Raw genomic sequence first — 17,355 nt, 5'->3', positions numbered from 1 at the left:
CTAAGCCACCATGAGCAATTCTCCAACCTTTAGCTATAGAAGCAGATCCCAGGGTAGCAATAGAAATATCATTAACACTTCTCAGAAAATTTCAAGTGATATGCTCTAAGGATCCGCATTCAAAACATGCTCATTTTTTCTTCTCATATTCACTTTTTTGTTTTCTGCCACAAAGCTTAAAGCTCGGAATACTTACGTCTTTTTTTTTTACTTCTCAACATTGCCAATAGATATTGATGATTGTTTAACCTGGTCTTTCTCGTATTCGACATTTGATGAAACCGATTTTCAAGAACTTTGAGACTCTCTAGCTCGCTTAGGTAGGGGTTGTGAACCTATAGTTTTAACTTTTTTTCTGAATGCTCGAAGAGTCATGTCTTTCTTATCTAGGCCCAAGGTCTGTTCAACCATTTTTGCTCGTTCAGCTAGATCGACAAATTCCTTAAGCTTATGCGAAACCAACTGAACTCGGAGTTGATCTCGTAATCCCCGATGGAATCACTTATGACTCTCCTCTTCTGTGGGCACTAACTTGAGAAAATACTTGCTGAGTCGCAAGAACTCTTGTTCGTAGTCGACTACTAGCATATTCTCTTACTTCAACATCATAAATTCTAGTTTTTTATCTTCCAAATACAATTCACTAATATACTTCTTCTCAAACTCAAACACACAAATGACACACTTTGGCGGTGAACATTCTAATTGTTAGCCACCATTGATAAGCTTCTTCTTTTAGGAGAGATACCACACAAATGACGCACTTCGGTGGTGAACATTCTAATTGTTGCAAGACCCGTTCGATCGGTTTTAACCAAATTTCGACTGAGGATGAATCGACACCTTTCAATCCTTTAAACTTGGTTGCTCTATATTTTTGCAACTCTTTTATCGAGGTCACCGAACTACAGCTACTGGTGCAACTTACGGAGTAGCTCTCGCTACTTTCTAAAGGATTTCTGCTATCGTGCAGAGAAAATTCTTATCATCTTGACCTTTTTGTCAAGGTCTATCAGCTCTATTCTATTGAGCACCGACTGAATCAACGCCAAGTGCCTCGATTTTAATCTTATTCTTACTCTCAACAGAGTGGTTGTTGCTATTTATATCATCATTAACAACGTTCCTCAATTCTTTTTACATCTTTAGCTATAAAATAGAGGAATTTAAAAATCAGCATCGAAATCTCGAGTTAGACTCAACTTGACTTTGGAATATACCTCTAGACTCAACTTCGAGCTCAATTTAGTTTGAGAATAGGCTAAACCTATAGCTTTGATACCAATAAATGTAACATTTGATACCCGATCGTCAAATCTGAGTTATAATATGCCACATTTGTTGCTAGAGAAACTACTATAAATTACTTTCAATTTTTACCATTAACATTTATTTATGAGTACTATAAACATATGATGCAATATACAACTATTTTTGGTCTTATACGAGCTTAAGAAAGCTCTAATATCCATACCGAATAATTCAATATCAGTAACAATTACCATATGCAATATACAATAGATCTCTCAGTATTCAGTCACGTATCAAAAAATCATAGCTTATATAGTCTAATTCAGTACATACGGAGACCCTATAGAAGGCCTACAATCGTTTCAAACGACACATACCGAGGGAAAATCTAATCTTTGGGCCACACGCCTGTGTGGTTTTACACGGCCTAGCACATGGCTTGGTACACATCCGTTTGCATGCCCGTGTGTCTCCTATGGCCTGACAAACACTTGTATCGTCTGGCCGTGTAGTCCTAAATCACAAACCGTGAGTCACACAACCTAGACACACGCCTGTGTAGTCTCTAGTGGCAAACAGTGAGTCACACGGCCTAGACACACGTCTGTGCCTTTAGCCCATGCGTCTCTAATTCGATAGCCTTATTTTTCGGCGTCTAAAATTCGTAAAAACTTGGGTTTTTGATATGTACCTAAAGTAGTTTTGACACAGAAACAACGTAGAGAAATCCTAAAGCCTAAATTAGCCAACCAGAAACAATTAATTGACTAAAACAACGAAATTCGCACAATTTAACACTTACTGAACTATGTCAAAAACTTCAATAGGAAACCTCTAACGAAACTGACACTTACCAACGAATCAACGACACCCACTCGAATTAGACTATTGGGAAACGCTACTTTCAACACGCACGCCTAAAACAAAGAAACTAGGATCGCTTAACGAAGTGAATTCAACCCACTAACACGAAACTATTTCGACCGTACGAAACTGTTGTTTCTTAGAATTCACAACAGAACTACACAATTAACTTTCAATTAACATCACGGAAATTGTACTTACCCAACCAGAACATGTAACAGCCCGGTTTAAACCCTAGTCGGACAGTGGTTTTGGGACCACAAATCCGAATTGGAAAAATATTTTAATATTATTTTTTGTGTCTATTATGTGTGAATTTTCTTGTGTGAAATTTTCGTGTTTTAATTTTATCGTTTAAGTGTCTGATTAAATGAAAGGATTTAATCGCGTAAAATAAAAATTTAAGGGTTAAATTCAAAAGGGCCGAATAATAGTTGTTCTTTTAATGTGAAGGATTTATGTGGCAAATAGACCATTATTAAAGTTAGTGGGTGGCATTTGACAAGAATGACCTTAGCATATATGTTAAATATTATTATTAAAGGTTAATTGGTAAATGAATTATAATGTATATTATAATAAAACAAATGAAAAAAAAAATGTTAGTGGATTGTTCATCCACCCATCACCGAATATTGAAAGAAAAAGAAAGAGTTGAAGCCTTGTTATATTCGGCCTAGGTTGAGCTTGATTGAGGTATGTTTTTAAATCGATTTTTGATAATTTTTATGTTTTTGAGATCGTTGCTTCGTGTTCTTCAAAACCCATGCTTTAATTTTTGGAATTTATGATGATTTTGTGATGTGCAATTAATGATAGTTTGTGGTTTTTGTAGTTTGATGGTAGAAAATAAAAGATATGTGATAGATTATTATGTTTGTTTTTGAATTTTTGATGGATTTGATTATTTTGAGTTAAATTGTAAGAAATATTAAATAGAGACTAGGGAATATTCGGCCAAACTACATTGTGATTAATTTGGAATATTTTGTGTTTTGTGCAATTTGGACTAAATTGTAAAAATGTTAAATATCAGGGGAAAAATGGTAAATTGCCTATTTATGTGTTTTTGGATAAAATTGAATGAAATTATGTTTGAATGAGTTAAATTTGAATGTGTTTAGATCAAGAATTAAAGAAATCGAACTTGGATCGGGGGAAAAATAAAGTCGTCGATTAATCGTTCTGTTCCGGTTTATCGCTATCCAGGGTAAGTTTATAAGCAAATAGGTGTTATAATCTTTAAATAAATATAATATATATATACATGCTGAAATGAAAATATGCACTTATATATTTATATGTGTGTAGCCGAATGTGTTTAAGCTTGGGAAGTAGAAATAGACGTGGATGTGATTTATCAATATTTAGCACTGAGTGTGCGAGTATAGAATAGCTACGGCTATATGCTTGACACTAAGTATGCGAAATTAAATAATGATGTTGAATAACAAGCACTAAGTGTGCGAAACTAAGTAATGATGTTAAATAACGAGCACTAAGTGTGCGAAACCAAATAATTATGTTAATAACGGGCACTAAGTTGCGGAACCGAGATCAATTTGGTTAAATGAGAGAGAGCACTAATTGTGCAACTTTATTATGGCCTTGATAAATTATTTAGCACAAATTGTACTGATTCGATGAATGATAAATGTGACATATATGTATATGTTAGTATAAGTACGTAATAGTTAATTAATATATGCTATTAAAGTTAGTTGGTTATGTCAATTTTGATACAAATTATTTGATGCAAATGAAAGCATGTGTGTGTGGGAAAAGCTTATATTCGGCCAAAGGGGTAAGTATATGTGAAGTCATAATTATGTTCTATATTCATTTATATATGAATGAGTTCATTCGGTAAAGAGTGGGTATATGATTTGAAGATGAAAAAAATAACTATGTTATTATTTAAAGGTATATTCGGCCAAGCTGAAATTGGTTCATAGTTACATATTTGATATTTAAGTTTTGCAAGCTCGAATGTGTATATATATGAATATGATTGCATTGTTCGGTTTTGTTATTGAATTATTAACGTCATTGAATTGTTTAATTGTTTATGACTTACTAAGTTGTGATAGCTTATTGTGTACGTGTGTTTCCTTCGGTTTTATAGATTTTGGAAGCTAGTTACGGGCTCGGGGATCATCAGCGTAGTCAATCACACTATCGTCCGTCCATCGGTACCTATAAAAGTTAAATTTAAAATCTATGGCATGTATAGGCTATACTTCCCTTTTGAATATATTTTGAATGAAGTGTATATATATAATAGGCCATGCGAAAATGGCTTGTTTATTTTGATATGAATGGTTTAATGCTTTGATTAAATATTATGGTTGAAGATTTGGCTATGTTTCGTAAATGGTTGAGACTAATATAAGTGATGTTATGCTTTGGAAGAATTTTGAATTTTGATAATTATGCATACTGGTTGTGATAGACAAGTAAAGTTGATTGATATGATATGATATAAGTATAAGCTATGTTTGAAATCATGGATGGAAATATCTTAATTTTCAGAATTGAGATTGAATTTGAATTATCATTTACTATGTGAAAGTTGTATATTGATTTACTATGAATATAGAGTAGTTGAAATTGGTAAATTGCATAATGAGCATTGTTTATGGACTTGGTCTTGTAAATGACCTTTGATACATTGAGGGATAAATAATACATAGTAAATATATATATATATAGGATCGGCCTTGGTATGTTATGCATGGAATGGTTTGAGTATTGATGAATTTGACATTGGTTAAAGCATAAGTATTTAAGCTTAATTGTATTCGCTAAAGCTTGAGAAATTGGACATATGAATAGTAACTTTATTTATTTGATGAATAAATATTTGTATGCAATTTGACAAGTAGTTTTGAGTGTTTGAATAATAATAAGTGAATATACTATGAAATTGTACAAATGCTTATGGCATATTCGCCCAATGTTTATATTTGCTTGTATTTATAAGGGTTGATATAGGTACATATGTTAAAATATAATGATTACATGTAAAATAGGTGAAATTTTAAATGTGAGTTTTATATACACATTTGTGTCATTGTTGTTTGTAATTGATTTGTTAGTCAAGTAGGCGAAATGAGGTATGACCAAAAGTGGTGTTTGAAATATTCTGCATAATTTTTAATTATGAGTTATGTGTTTACGAATATGATCGATACATGATATGAAATGACTCGTAATAAGTTGATATTACCTTTTTGATTTAAGACTTGGTTGGCTTAGTAGGTTGAATATGTGTACATCTATGATTTTTTGAATTTGAATTTGGGCCGATAATACCTCGTAACCCTATTCTAGCGACGGTTACGGGTGTTACAGAACAGCAGATAAGGAACAGGAAGTTTGGCGACCGATAAAAGAAAATAAAATAAAAACAAGAAAAACGAAAAAGAAAAGAAAAAGAAATTGAAGAAGGGAGAGGAGAAGAGGAAACATTAAAATTTAATGTTTGAAACACCAATCAGAATTTCGATAATAAGAAAAAATATTCTATAGGCCAAGACTTGAACACAAGACCTAAAAGTATACAAAAACTTAACTATTGAACCAACAAGCTCATTATTGATAGAGATTTACACAAAATTAAACTTAAGTCAACAATTCAAATATAAAGGTTAGTTTAGAATAAATAACAAAACTTTCTAAAGACACAACTCGAACCCTAACCTCAAACACATATATAGAGCCTAAAGCCACATATATAAAGATTTAATTACGCTAGCATTTATTAGTCAAACATTTAATGTTTTGAGTGTTACATAACCTGAAGTAAACAAAATTTACTATTTTAGTAGTTTACCCATGTTAAATAAATATTTTATTTTCTGGCAAAAAAATATTTTATTTATATATGATAAAAAGTGAAGATTAAAATATATTTTAAAATTCTTTTGAATAACATTTTTTTTTGCTAAAGAAATTGTTAATTAACCCCAGGTAAAAAATGATTAATTATGCGGATGAGGATTTTGGTAAACTACGAAACGTAAAAGTAGAAGAGATACCCGCCATTTTTGTTATTTTTACGCAAAAAACGTTCATATAAGAAACGAGCTCCAGCCATCAGCCATGAAAAAGCTGCATCCCCGCCCCCCAAAACAAGGGCAAAAAAATATTATAAAAGCCCTCATTTCTAATCTTTCACTCATCCCCCAAATTTTTCAGTTCGAAGATTTTTTTTTTCTTTTTGTGGTTTACAGCTTGAGATCTAAGAGCAAAGACCCTGTTTTTCATTGGGGTTTTTTGTTTGAAGTTCTTTGGTTGTAAACCTGATTTTGTTTTTTAAAATAATACTTGATTTTTAGTTTTGGGTGAATTTTGAATGTAATAATAATATATCTCTTTTTGATTATTTTGGGATAAATTTTTCGTTAGTTTTTTTTGGGTCTTCGGAATTGGAATTTTTGGGGAATGGAGGTTTCGGTAATTAGGAGTTGTTCTCAAGCAACAAACCCTAAAACAGAATTAGGGTTTAGCGATTCAAGGTTTAGTTTCGGGAAATTTAACGAGAAACTATTTTCTCGGAAACCAAACAGTGTTTCGTTTGAGAGTCCATTAAGGAGGGGAAAATCTGGGCTCAGAATAACAGCGCAAGCTGCCCAATCTGATCGCCTTCCTAAATCGAAGTCTTCTACAAAATCAAAAACTGTAAGGTTTTTTTTTTGGTTTCCTTCCATTGTTTCTGCTTTTAAATTATTATTATTTTAAAATATTAATTTAATTTTGAAATTACTAAAATACATTTATTTAAAAGATAATTGATATTTTTATTAAATATTTTTATCTTGTTATATTTTATATAATCTTCTAATAAAATAATTAAAATTATTATTTAAGAATCCAACCCATGATAAATAAATCTATTAAAATATAATAATTATATATTTTAATAAATATTATTTTAATATAAAAATTTTCGTATATTTACTTCTGATAAAATTTAATATATATAATATATATTAAATAAATGGAATTAAAGTAATCACCATATTTTCTACCATGCTGTTGAAATTGACTTAAAACACATTGATAGGTGTTACATTTTTCACTTGTACGTATTCATAAATTTATTCAAACGCAAAGATTTAGAGAGAATTTAGATAAAATTACGATATAAAAAATGATTTTAAGCAAAAATAGTAGATCGATTAAAATATAAATTGAGTTTGAATTTCAACTTAATCCATTCCATCCTTGTTTATACTTTTGCAACTTTTTTTTACTATTTAATTTATATCATATAAAATTAAATATATGATAATAAAATACTACATAGACAAAAAATTTGTTAGTAACCTGCCTAAATTTAAACTTTTAATAAAAAGTCATTTTAAATATTAAATATTAAATTAAAATTAATATAAGCCAACTTATAACTCCTTGAGTTGGTAATTTATAAATATGGATAAATTTGAATAAATTTAAACATATTTAAAGTTGGATTGGGTTTATGCAAATATAAAATCTACTAATATCATTCATAAACCCGGTTCAAACCTGAACTGACCTAATGTATAAACATCTGGTACAAATTTGACATTTTTGGTAGCAACTAAAAAATGTTATCGAGGTTATTCGGTTGTTTCATTTTGCAGCTTAATAGAATAAGATTATTTGCCGGCCTGCCTCTAGATGTTGTGTCTGGTGGTACAGTCAACCAGTTTCGAGCAATATCAGCGGGGCTTAAAGCTTTGAAACTTCTCGGTTTGGAAGGTGTTGAATTGCCTATATGGTGGGGAGTGGTGGAGCATGAGTCGATGGGAAAGTACAACTGGTCTGGCTACCTTACCATTGCCGAGATGGTTCGGAAAGCAGGTCTCAAACTTAACGTAACACTCTGCTTTCACGCTTCCAGTCAACCTAAGATCCCACTTCCCGAGTGGGTACTTGATATTGGGAAAACCAAGTCCAATATCTTCTTCAAGGATCGAGCCGGAAAGCCTTACCGAGGATGTCTTTCACTGGCTGTTGATGAGCTTGCTGTTCTTAACGGGAAGACTCCAATGGAAGTGTATCAGGATTTCTGTGAAAGCTTCAAGTCGGCTTTTTCGGCTTTCATCGGTTCTACGATCACGGTAGTTGGTTTTGCTTGTCAAATAAGGCAATGTCATTAGACCCTGTTTTGATGTTAATGGCTTCTGTATTGTGATTTTGCAGGGAATCACAATGGGTCTCGGACCAGACGGTGAGCTCCGGTATCCATCTCACCGTGGGTTTGCCAAAAGTGGCACAGTTCCGGGAGCTGGGGAGTTCCAATGTTACGACAAAAACATGCTTCACCTTCTTAAGCAACATGCCGAAGCATGCGGAAAGCCAAAGTGGGGACTAGGTGGCCCTCATAATGCGCCTGCTTACAGCGAGTTGCCAACTGCAAACACCTTCTTCAAGGATCATGGTGGATCTTGGGAAAGTCCTTATGGTGATTTCTTCCTTTCTTGGTACTCAAGCCAGCTCATAGCTCATGGAGACCGTCTACTCTCACTTGCCTCTTCGGTTTTCAGTGATAGTGCGGTGAACATTTTCGGGAAAGTCCCGTTGATGCACTCTTGGCATGGAACCCGCTCACATCCTTCTGAGCTCACAGCTGGCTTCTATAACACTGCCACGAGAAAAGGCTACGAAGAAGTTGCAGAGATGTTTGCAAGGAATTCATGCAAAATCATCTTGCCTGGGATGGACCAGTCAGATAAGTACCAGCTTAAGGAATCTCTCTCAAGCCCTGAATCATTACTTGCTGAAATTGGAACAGCTTGCAATAAGCACGGGGTCGGAATTTCCGGCCAGAACTCGACTGTCGGAGCTCCTGATGGTCTTAAGCAGATCAAGAAGAACATGTTGAGTGAGAATCTTAATGACTCATTCATTTTCCAGAGGATTGGAGCTCAATTCTTCGCACCGGAGCATTTCCCTTTGTTCATTGAGTTTGTCCGGAAACTGAACCAACCTGAACTGTATTCAGGCAATCTGCCTACTAAAGAAGGCACCACCACCACCACAGATTCTGTACATACAAGGTCAAATCTGAGCATCCACGTGCAATCAGCTTAAGTAGAGAGGACAATTATGTGTAGATAGCATCCTTGTAAGGTACCAGAAGTCAGAAGATATTGGATTGGAAAAAAAAAAAAATTGTTCCATTTGACTGAGCACTGCAAAGACATAGCTAAGCAAATATTTACAGTATATACACCAATTCTCTTTTAACTATTCCTTTTATAAAATGAAAATCGAATAAATTTTGGATCGATTTTTATTTATTTTTAATTATTATTGCATATGAATATCGGACATAGATATCTTCATTCACAAGCAACCTTAGTGTCAAAGCTGCTGAGGCAGATGGCAAATGCTTGGAATGCAGAGATTGGATACTGGTAATCCATGGTGAATAAATCTTTCCCAACTTTCCCAAATTGAAGTACGATCTTTCGGTTTTCTGGAGAAGCGACCAACTGAAAGTTTTTAACCGAAGCAACTGTCACTCGTCCATGGAAGTTTAAGCACCAACAATGGAGTTGTTCATTCCACCTTGGAGCCTTGTTTATCAACACCAATGCACCATTCTTTTGACCACACAATGATCCTGATGGAAAATTGCCCATGCTAGCTGGTTCTGAATGAGCAATCGGATTTGATTGGAATATGTCCGTATTGCGGCCAGAAAACTCTGACCGGGCTCGAGCTGGCTCTTCGGGTGGGATCGAAGTGGTTGGGATGGTACCCATGATACATTGCATTCTCCTTGGACCCCTAGAAGTCATATAAAATAAATCTGTATCACCTACGCGGACTTAAAAGCAACTTTGGGTACGGATATGTGTTTGACATATGTATGCTTCGGTTTTTTCATATCTGACACGGGTACTCGAAAGGATAGATATGACAAATAGAATAAGAAATCATCAAATCCTTATGTAAAATAACAAAAAACTCTTACCTCGAACCCAAAACTTCCAATTCATATGAAATATGAGCCATGGAATAGTTGACCAAATGGATTTTAGATGAAGCATGTTTCAAATTTGGTAGCCTAGGAGAGTGATTTTTAGCCATCTTTGAACCAGTATGAGCTGATTGACCAGCAAGGATGGTGTACCTGTTCCCTAAATAATTTGATCTTTGCCAAAAAGAAAAAGAAAAACATAAATTTGTTGTCTATAGCTTACATTGCTCAAACTTTTTTTTTTCTTAAAACATCTGTATTCAACCTCCGCGTTTAACACATATCCAGACATGAATATAAGTTGTGAGCTTTCAAAGAGGTATAAATTGAATATATATCCATGTCAGACACGTATTTGTATATGACACTCACATTAGAGTCGAGTAACTACTCACCTCAATTTCCCAACATAAGAACTGCTCCCCCTTGACATATCCTCAGCCCGTAAAGAGATGATATAATCATTGTGTGTAGGACGCTTATGCTTGCGAGCAGCAAGAAGGAACTTCCCATCATCTGTTAGTGCTGCCACAGAGATATGAAAAGACAATTTAGAACATGACACATATCTAACACACACACCCGAATCCGAGTAAGGCAACAACAATAATCTCACCATTAGTTAAACTAAGGTAAAGGCAATATGTGTGAGTGGATCGGTTCCGTTTTATAAAGCAGTGGAGGAGACCATCCTTAGGACCAGGCTGCAAAGAGATTCCAATTACAGAAGATTGAATACTGCTCACCGTGAAATATATAAATTTAAAAATACTTCCATTCATAATATTACTAACAATTTCATTCATCAAAGGACTTTAATCCAATTTATACAGTAAATATAAAAACCTGTTTAACTGATATGGGAAATGTTAATTTTCCTGAAATTTCAGGAAATTTAACAATCTCTTTAACGATAAGCCTCCAACTACTGCAAACACCGGCACAAGCCACCAAATTTTTTCTTTGAGGCCAATGAGTTTCAGAGTCTTCGATCCTTAAAAGAACTTCTCTTATCAATTCCGGCGGCAGTTTGGCCCAGCAGCAGTCCTCACCGTTGCCGTCGCCGTCAACCGCCGCTTGGTCTGGAACTTCCAGTTGGTCTTGAACAACCACCCGGCTTGACCTTAGCCTTGCTATGAACTCCAATGTCATGAATTAAAATTTAAGCTTTAACAACCAGCTTGAAGATTTTTGTTGGTGATAATTGTCTAGCTGTTTATGTTTTGCATGAAAAACTGAGAAGAAAGATATTTTGAGATTTGGATTTGGATTGAAAATTAAAGTTTGGAAATTTTCGAGGTTTTTTTTTTATTTTCTAATTTTTTGTTACGCAGATAATTATATAAAAGCTAAAATAATAAAAGCTTTTCCTTTTTGACATACGAGGGCGTTACAGGTTTTTTTTTATAATATAAGTATTGAATAGGGATGAGTGTTAATTAAAGATTTTGTCATTTTATAGTTGTTTAAAGTATTTGTTACTTTCTCGGCTCGATTTGTACTGATATTTTTATTAATGTAGAAAGACGAGATTTAAGTACATTGAAATCCATTATATTCTTATTTATAGGTTGAAAAATACTTTAGACATTGTGTTAAAATAAATAAAAGAGGTAAACCAATTTTGGGCTCAATTGAAAATTTGTTTCACGTTGAAATTGAATTAGATAATTGTTCTTTTGGGGTTTAAATCTTTTTATTTAAATTAGTCTTTAAATTTGACAATTATTCTCGGATTTGAATTCTTTTTTTTGTTCAATTTTTAAGAAAATATAAGGACTAACTTGGATAAAAAAAATTTAGGCCCTAATATGAGAACAATTGTCAAATTTATGGACTAACTTGAGCCAAAAAAAAATTCAAGCTCCAATTGAAAATAATTGACAAGTTTGAGCCCAAAAAGTGCAATAACCCAAAGTAAAAACATTTATTTAATACAAATAAAACATAAAAAAAATTATGGGTAAACTTAAAAAGCTATAAGTTTACATTTTGGTTATTTAATTCAAAAGGTTACAAAATGGTCATCGGACTATTCGAAATTTTTTATTTAAGTCATTAGGCTGTTTTTTTTTTTAAGTTCGGCTGGAGAACTCTAAGCGACAATTCGACGATTGGCATAATAGATCAGTACCCATTGTAACACCCTAATCCCGAATACGGAGTACTCAAATACTAAGGCGCTACATCAGGTCACTGGATTTCTTATAAAAAGGTCTAAAATTCACCAAATTAATTCCAACAAAAACCCAATCCCAAAATAAATTTATCCATCGCCAACCCAAGTCAACACTTGAAAGTTGACTCGAGAATTTAGGGCCGTTACATCCATTATCAAATAGAAAAGCATACATTAGATCCAAATTGATCTTATAGTTAATATTGGAGATTGGAGATGAAAGTTGTTTGGATTTGGTTAACAGATTCATGACATTCAAAGTTATTTCATGAAGATATATATATATATAGAAGAAAATGAAAGTAGAGTTTTCAATTGGTGTAGTTGGTGCGAGCCAAAAAGTTATACAATAATAATTTTAACAACTCAGTAACTTAAATGAAAACTTTCAAATAGTTCAATGATAATTTTGTAATTTTTTGAAGTTAAATAATTAAAACATAAACCTAATAATAATTTAGTGACCTTAGTGCAATTTATCCAAAAATATTTTAAAAGTACTTTAAAATAAATAATTAAAATATCTGTTAATATTTTAGTCTTTTTATAAAAAAAAAAAAAAAGGGAAGGCAGTTTGTTTTGGGAAAGATCTTTAAGAGGAAAAGTTTTGTCTGGTTTCCTTTTGTAAAAGATTCTTTCTTTAAAATATAATATTCAAACTTTTTCCTTTCACTTGAGTGATTATTTATTCTGTTTGAATAAAAAATTAAAAGCTACTTTAGCATGTTATTAAGTGTTTATTATTATTATTATTATTTTATTATTAATTTACTATACTCTAAATATAAACGACATAATCCTAAATTTATTTATGAAGTTTTACTTTATTAATCATAGAAAGGAAAATAATTCTTATTATTATTTTGCATTTTTTTAAGGTTGTAATAAAATTCATTTAATTTTGGGAAAATATCTTATTCATATAGATAAGACCTTTTAGATATCATAAATGAGAATAGTGGATATACTGTTTAAGATATTTCAGTTCAATTTGAACCATGAAATAATATTATTAATTACTTTTTTTATTCGGCTTAAAGCAAGAGGATTTCCATTTATTTTATTGGTTACAAAAGTTAATTTTTACTTTTTTTTTAAGAAAAGCTACATAAATATAAGAAATTAAACTAATTCCCCTCACGGGACCTCAAACAATTTATTGAACTCATCCCTCCCACGTGGATCCTCAAGCAATTTTAATCTTGTTCTCCTATCTTGAACTATTTTGATAAGGTTATTTGTGACTTCATTTTCTTCTCTAGGAATATGTTGTAATCTCCATTTCCCTATGGATGTCAAGAGCTGGTAAATTTTTTTGACAAAGTAGATTTGGAATCTCTGAATTCTCCATTCCCCTTTTTTTTTTATTCTTTTAAACAATTTATTTTTATTTCTTTATTTTCCTTTTCTTTTCCCCTTTAGTTTTAACAAATAGAAATTATAAAAAAGTACTCAAAAGATATGGGAAGGAGGAAATAAAAATAATAGAAAATAAAAAAGTTAAAAGAACATAAAAAAAATTGGGACTAATGGTATAATTTAACCTAATATTTTTATTTGAAATGATGATTTAGCGTGATGCGTCACTTATCGTTACACCGTTAAAGACAATTAACGGTTCAGTTACTAAAATGTTATAACACATTAACGTAAGTAACTAAAACATAACATTTTAAACATAAATAATTAAAATGTGACATGAAGTAAACAAAGATTTTCTATAAATAAAAATATATACATTCATTCTGATAAGAAATATAAAATATAAAATAAGTTTAAACAAAATAGTATAAATTTTTGTGATCATTATTATTTTTATTAAATTAATAATCAAAAGGTCTATAAATCTTTATCTTAATCCAGCATAATCAATTAAAAATATATTTTTTGGCTACCGAATTAAAATACATAATCAATTAACAAGTTTGGTAATATGTAACTATTGATATTGGACCCACCCTCAATAATATCTCCTCTCTTATCTTTCCCCCAATGCCCTTCTCCTCCTATATTTTCTCAGATATTTAGAAATTAAAATCTTACTAATTTTAATAAAATAAATAAATAAAAATCTCCTTTATAATTGATATATATAGTAAATGTAAATTTTACCGTGGTTTCCCATTGGATTTTAGTCTAAAATTGTTTTAGATGTGTGATGCGTTTACTTATGATCAGTGTAAAAACAGTGGTGATATTAGATACTGTAGTGATACTGTAGCGTAAGACGAAAAGAAAGTTAAATGTATCGCACGGCAAATAAATACCCATCCAAAATGACCCTAAAATTATTTAATTTTTGTACATATATATTTTTGTTATAAGTTGGATCGTGTTTTATAATGAGTGAAATTGTATTTGTATTTGTAACTTAAAAATAAAAATAATATGATTAATTAAATTTAATTATTCGTACATTCATATGGTATTTATATGGTGAATATATTTGAGAGGTCTCTCTATTATAGGGACATGATCAAATTAGTCCCCAACTAGTAAATGGATCAATTTAGTCATTGTATTATTAAAAAGAATTAAATAAATTCAAATTGGATTAAAGTTAACAGATACTGTTTTAAAAATCATTTACTATTTAGCAAAATTAAAATTTTTAAAATTTTTATGGTTCTATAAATAAAATATTTTATTTGGAATTGAACGAAAATTAAATAATAATAATTTTAAGCCATTTTATACAATTAATGTTAAGCTTATAATAATTTAGACTCATTTAATTTTTTAATAATATAAGGACTAAATTAATTCATTTAATAATAAATGGACTATCTTGATGTAGCCCCTATATAACAGGAACTTATGTGACACATGTTACATACTTAGGGAAAAATACCAAAAAAAGCCGTTTTTTTTCAAAATTTACCGAAATGGGCCGATTTTTTGATTATTTACCGGAATGGGTCATTTTCCGGGAAATCGCGTCCACGTCAGCGCGATGTCAGGGTACGTGTCAGGACATCGCGTCCACGTCAGCACGACCTGCTGACGTGGACACAAATCGCGCCTACGAGGACGTGATTTGCTGACGTGGCATGAACAGTTTATGTTTTTAGCTTGGAAAACTTTGAAAAGCCATAACTTTTGGCTCGGTTGTCCGATTGAGACGAATTTTTTTTGATTTCGAATAAATTTTCGAGATCTACGCGTTGAAAAACAGCCGAAGGCGGTTTGCAGTAGTTTTTGTCGAAAAAAATCCTTTTCTGCCCCTAAATTTCGATTTTTTCGGTTTAAAATTGAATTTTGAAACATTCAAATCATTATTTTCCTTATTTATTTGAAGTAAACACCGGATCTTTTTTTACAGAATTGTCTTATATCATCCTGTTATAGGTATAAGTCAGCTCATTCCACTTTTGAGAAGTTCCCTAAAATTTTCCATTTTATTCAATTTAGTCCCTAAAACCTAAATAGTCATATTTTCAAATCTAAGCTTCGTTTTTCAATTCAAATTCAATTTCAACCTTCCATAACATTCAAATATTCTTAAATACAAAAATTTCATGCTAATTTTGAAATAATTACACTTTAGTCCCTATACTCGTAACTAACAAATTATACTTTACAAATTAGTCCCTATTCATCTCTAAGTAGTTTGTCAGCGCGTAGATCTCGAAAATTAATCCATCGTTCTACATAACTAAAAAGATTTTGGTTCCTAAAAAGCACTAAAAGATTCCCCAGTATATTGTACTTTGTTGACTACATGGCAAAAAGTGTTTAAATTCATTATACTTGAACACTTGCACATTATCTATTTATGCAACAACACCGCCTTACATTGTACTAAGTTCCATAAGACCAAAAAAAAAAAACAATAGTACTAACAAAGAGGAAATTGTTATTCATATGTAAACACGTAAAAATATTTAAAAGTACTTAAATGCTAGAGAGCGAACAGAAGGAGGCAACTTAGCCTCGACAGGCACTAGCCTTCATAGGCTTAATGGACACTAATTATGGTGTAAATTTTTTAGGGACAAAGCCTCTTGATTTTTTTGAACCTTGATTAGTTCTAGAAACTCTTTACAGTTTGATTTTTTTTGACTCAGGCACATAGTCTTCAACTTGAGGCATTTTCTGTTGCCATAAAAAAACTAGATGAACACTCTCGAAGACCTAAGTTGCAGTTTGTAGGTAGTTGCCGAAATAAATCAGACGAGGAAAGACTCCAGAATTTGAAAGACAAAGCAGTGCAATTGAACATTCAAGACGATGTGGAATTCCATAAAAACGTGATGTATAGGTAAGAACAATTACGTATAAGTTTAGTTGGATCCTCTCGCTAAATGAAAATCATCCAAAAATTGATGATCAGCAGATAATCAAGTTTGTCTGCATTTGCGTTACTGCAATATATATGTTTTAACTCTTTGTTTGATCGGTTTCATACACTATGCAGGGACTTGGTAAGTCTTTTGGGCGGGTTGTTGCTGGAATCCACTCAATGATAGACGAGCACTTTGGCATTAGTGTTGTAGAGTACATGGCTGCTGGAGCCATACCCATAGGTGAGCTAGCATGGCAACTGATATTATAATTTCTGATTCGAGCTACTTTTGTTTTCCATTTTAAAAATGTTTTTAAAATGATATTCATTTTGCTTGACCCCCTCAGCTCATAATTCTGCTGGCCCGAAAATGGACATTGTTTTAGATGAAGATGGACAACAAACAGGATTTCTTGCTCAAAATGTAGAAGAATATGCAGATGCAGTCATGAAAATCGTGAAGATGCCCGAGTCTGAAAGACTCAAGATAGCTACAGCAGCAAGGAGAAGAGCTAGCAGATTTTCGGAGCAAAGATTTTACGATGATCTCAAAGCCGCAATCCGACCAATTATATGCGGTTCTTCCTAGTTATAGGATTGCATTAGAAGATCACACTGACATAGAAAACAATAGTTATACTTGTTCTTGTTTATTGGGGTTCTTCACCCTTTCGATCCAGTCATTAGAAAAAGCTTAGTTTAGATTTGTCAACAAAATAGATATATTCTTAATTTTGATTTGAAAACATACTTGAAGGAATTGAGGATCATGTTTGGTTCATTGGATTGCTCATTCAA

General features: G+C 32.1%; 2 protein-coding genes and 1 pseudogene across 2 annotated transcripts; 2 read left to right on the top strand and 1 right to left on the bottom strand.

Annotated features, from left to right (window-relative positions):
• Nucleotides 1-6,242: 6,242 nt before the first annotated feature.
• On the top strand, nucleotides 6,243-9,407 carry LOC105796809 (inactive beta-amylase 9). The gene is made up of 3 exons (XM_012626629.2): nucleotides 6,243-6,798; nucleotides 7,746-8,225; nucleotides 8,308-9,407. Exons 1-3 carry the CDS (start codon nucleotides 6,562-6,564, stop codon nucleotides 9,196-9,198), a joined length of 1,608 nt encoding a protein of 535 aa, XP_012482083.1. The 5' UTR covers nucleotides 6,243-6,561; the 3' UTR covers nucleotides 9,199-9,407.
• LOC105796810 (tubby-like F-box protein 3) lies at nucleotides 9,378-11,436 on the bottom strand. The gene is made up of 5 exons (XM_012626631.2): nucleotides 10,940-11,436; nucleotides 10,710-10,797; nucleotides 10,489-10,618; nucleotides 10,088-10,267; nucleotides 9,378-9,900 (listed from the first exon to the last, which is right to left on the bottom strand). The coding sequence occupies exons 1-5, from the start codon at nucleotides 11,243-11,245 to the stop codon at nucleotides 9,450-9,452; spliced, it is 1,155 nt and encodes a 384-aa protein (XP_012482085.1). The 5' UTR covers nucleotides 11,246-11,436; the 3' UTR covers nucleotides 9,378-9,449.
• Nucleotides 11,437-16,333: 4,897 nt separating this feature from the next.
• On the top strand, nucleotides 16,334-17,355 carry LOC105795625 (GDP-Man:Man(3)GlcNAc(2)-PP-Dol alpha-1,2-mannosyltransferase-like; annotated as a pseudogene).

This window comes from Gossypium raimondii, chromosome 3 (genome assembly GCF_025698545.1).
Source record: "Gossypium raimondii isolate GPD5lz chromosome 3, ASM2569854v1, whole genome shotgun sequence".
Classification (NCBI taxonomy): domain Eukaryota; kingdom Viridiplantae; phylum Streptophyta; class Magnoliopsida; order Malvales; family Malvaceae; genus Gossypium; species Gossypium raimondii.
Note: the sequence above shows the minus strand (reverse complement) of the source record. Positions and strands in the feature narration are given on the sequence as shown.

Excerpts from the sequence above, each read along its gene's own strand:
- LOC105796809 (XM_012626629.2), top strand. The coding sequence starts at position 6,562 with ATGGAGGTTTCGGTAATTAGGAGTTGTTCTCAAGCAACAAACCCTAAA. Across the intron at positions 6,799-7,745 it reads CTTCTACAAAATCAAAAACT|CTTAATAGAATAAGATTATT; the intron begins GTAAGGTTTTTT and ends TTCATTTTGCAG. Across the intron at positions 8,226-8,307 it reads TCATCGGTTCTACGATCACG|GGAATCACAATGGGTCTCGG; the intron begins GTAGTTGGTTTT and ends GTGATTTTGCAG.
- LOC105796810 (XM_012626631.2), bottom strand. The coding sequence starts at position 11,245 with ATGACATTGGAGTTCATAGCAAGGCTAAGGTCAAGCCGGGTGGTTGTT. Across the intron at positions 10,798-10,939 it reads TTCCCATATCAGTTAAACAG|CCTGGTCCTAAGGATGGTCT; the intron begins GTTTTTATATTT and ends ATCTCTTTGCAG. Across the intron at positions 10,268-10,488 it reads TCTTATGTTGGGAAATTGAG|ATCAAATTATTTAGGGAACA; the intron begins GTGAGTAGTTAC and ends TTTTTGGCAAAG.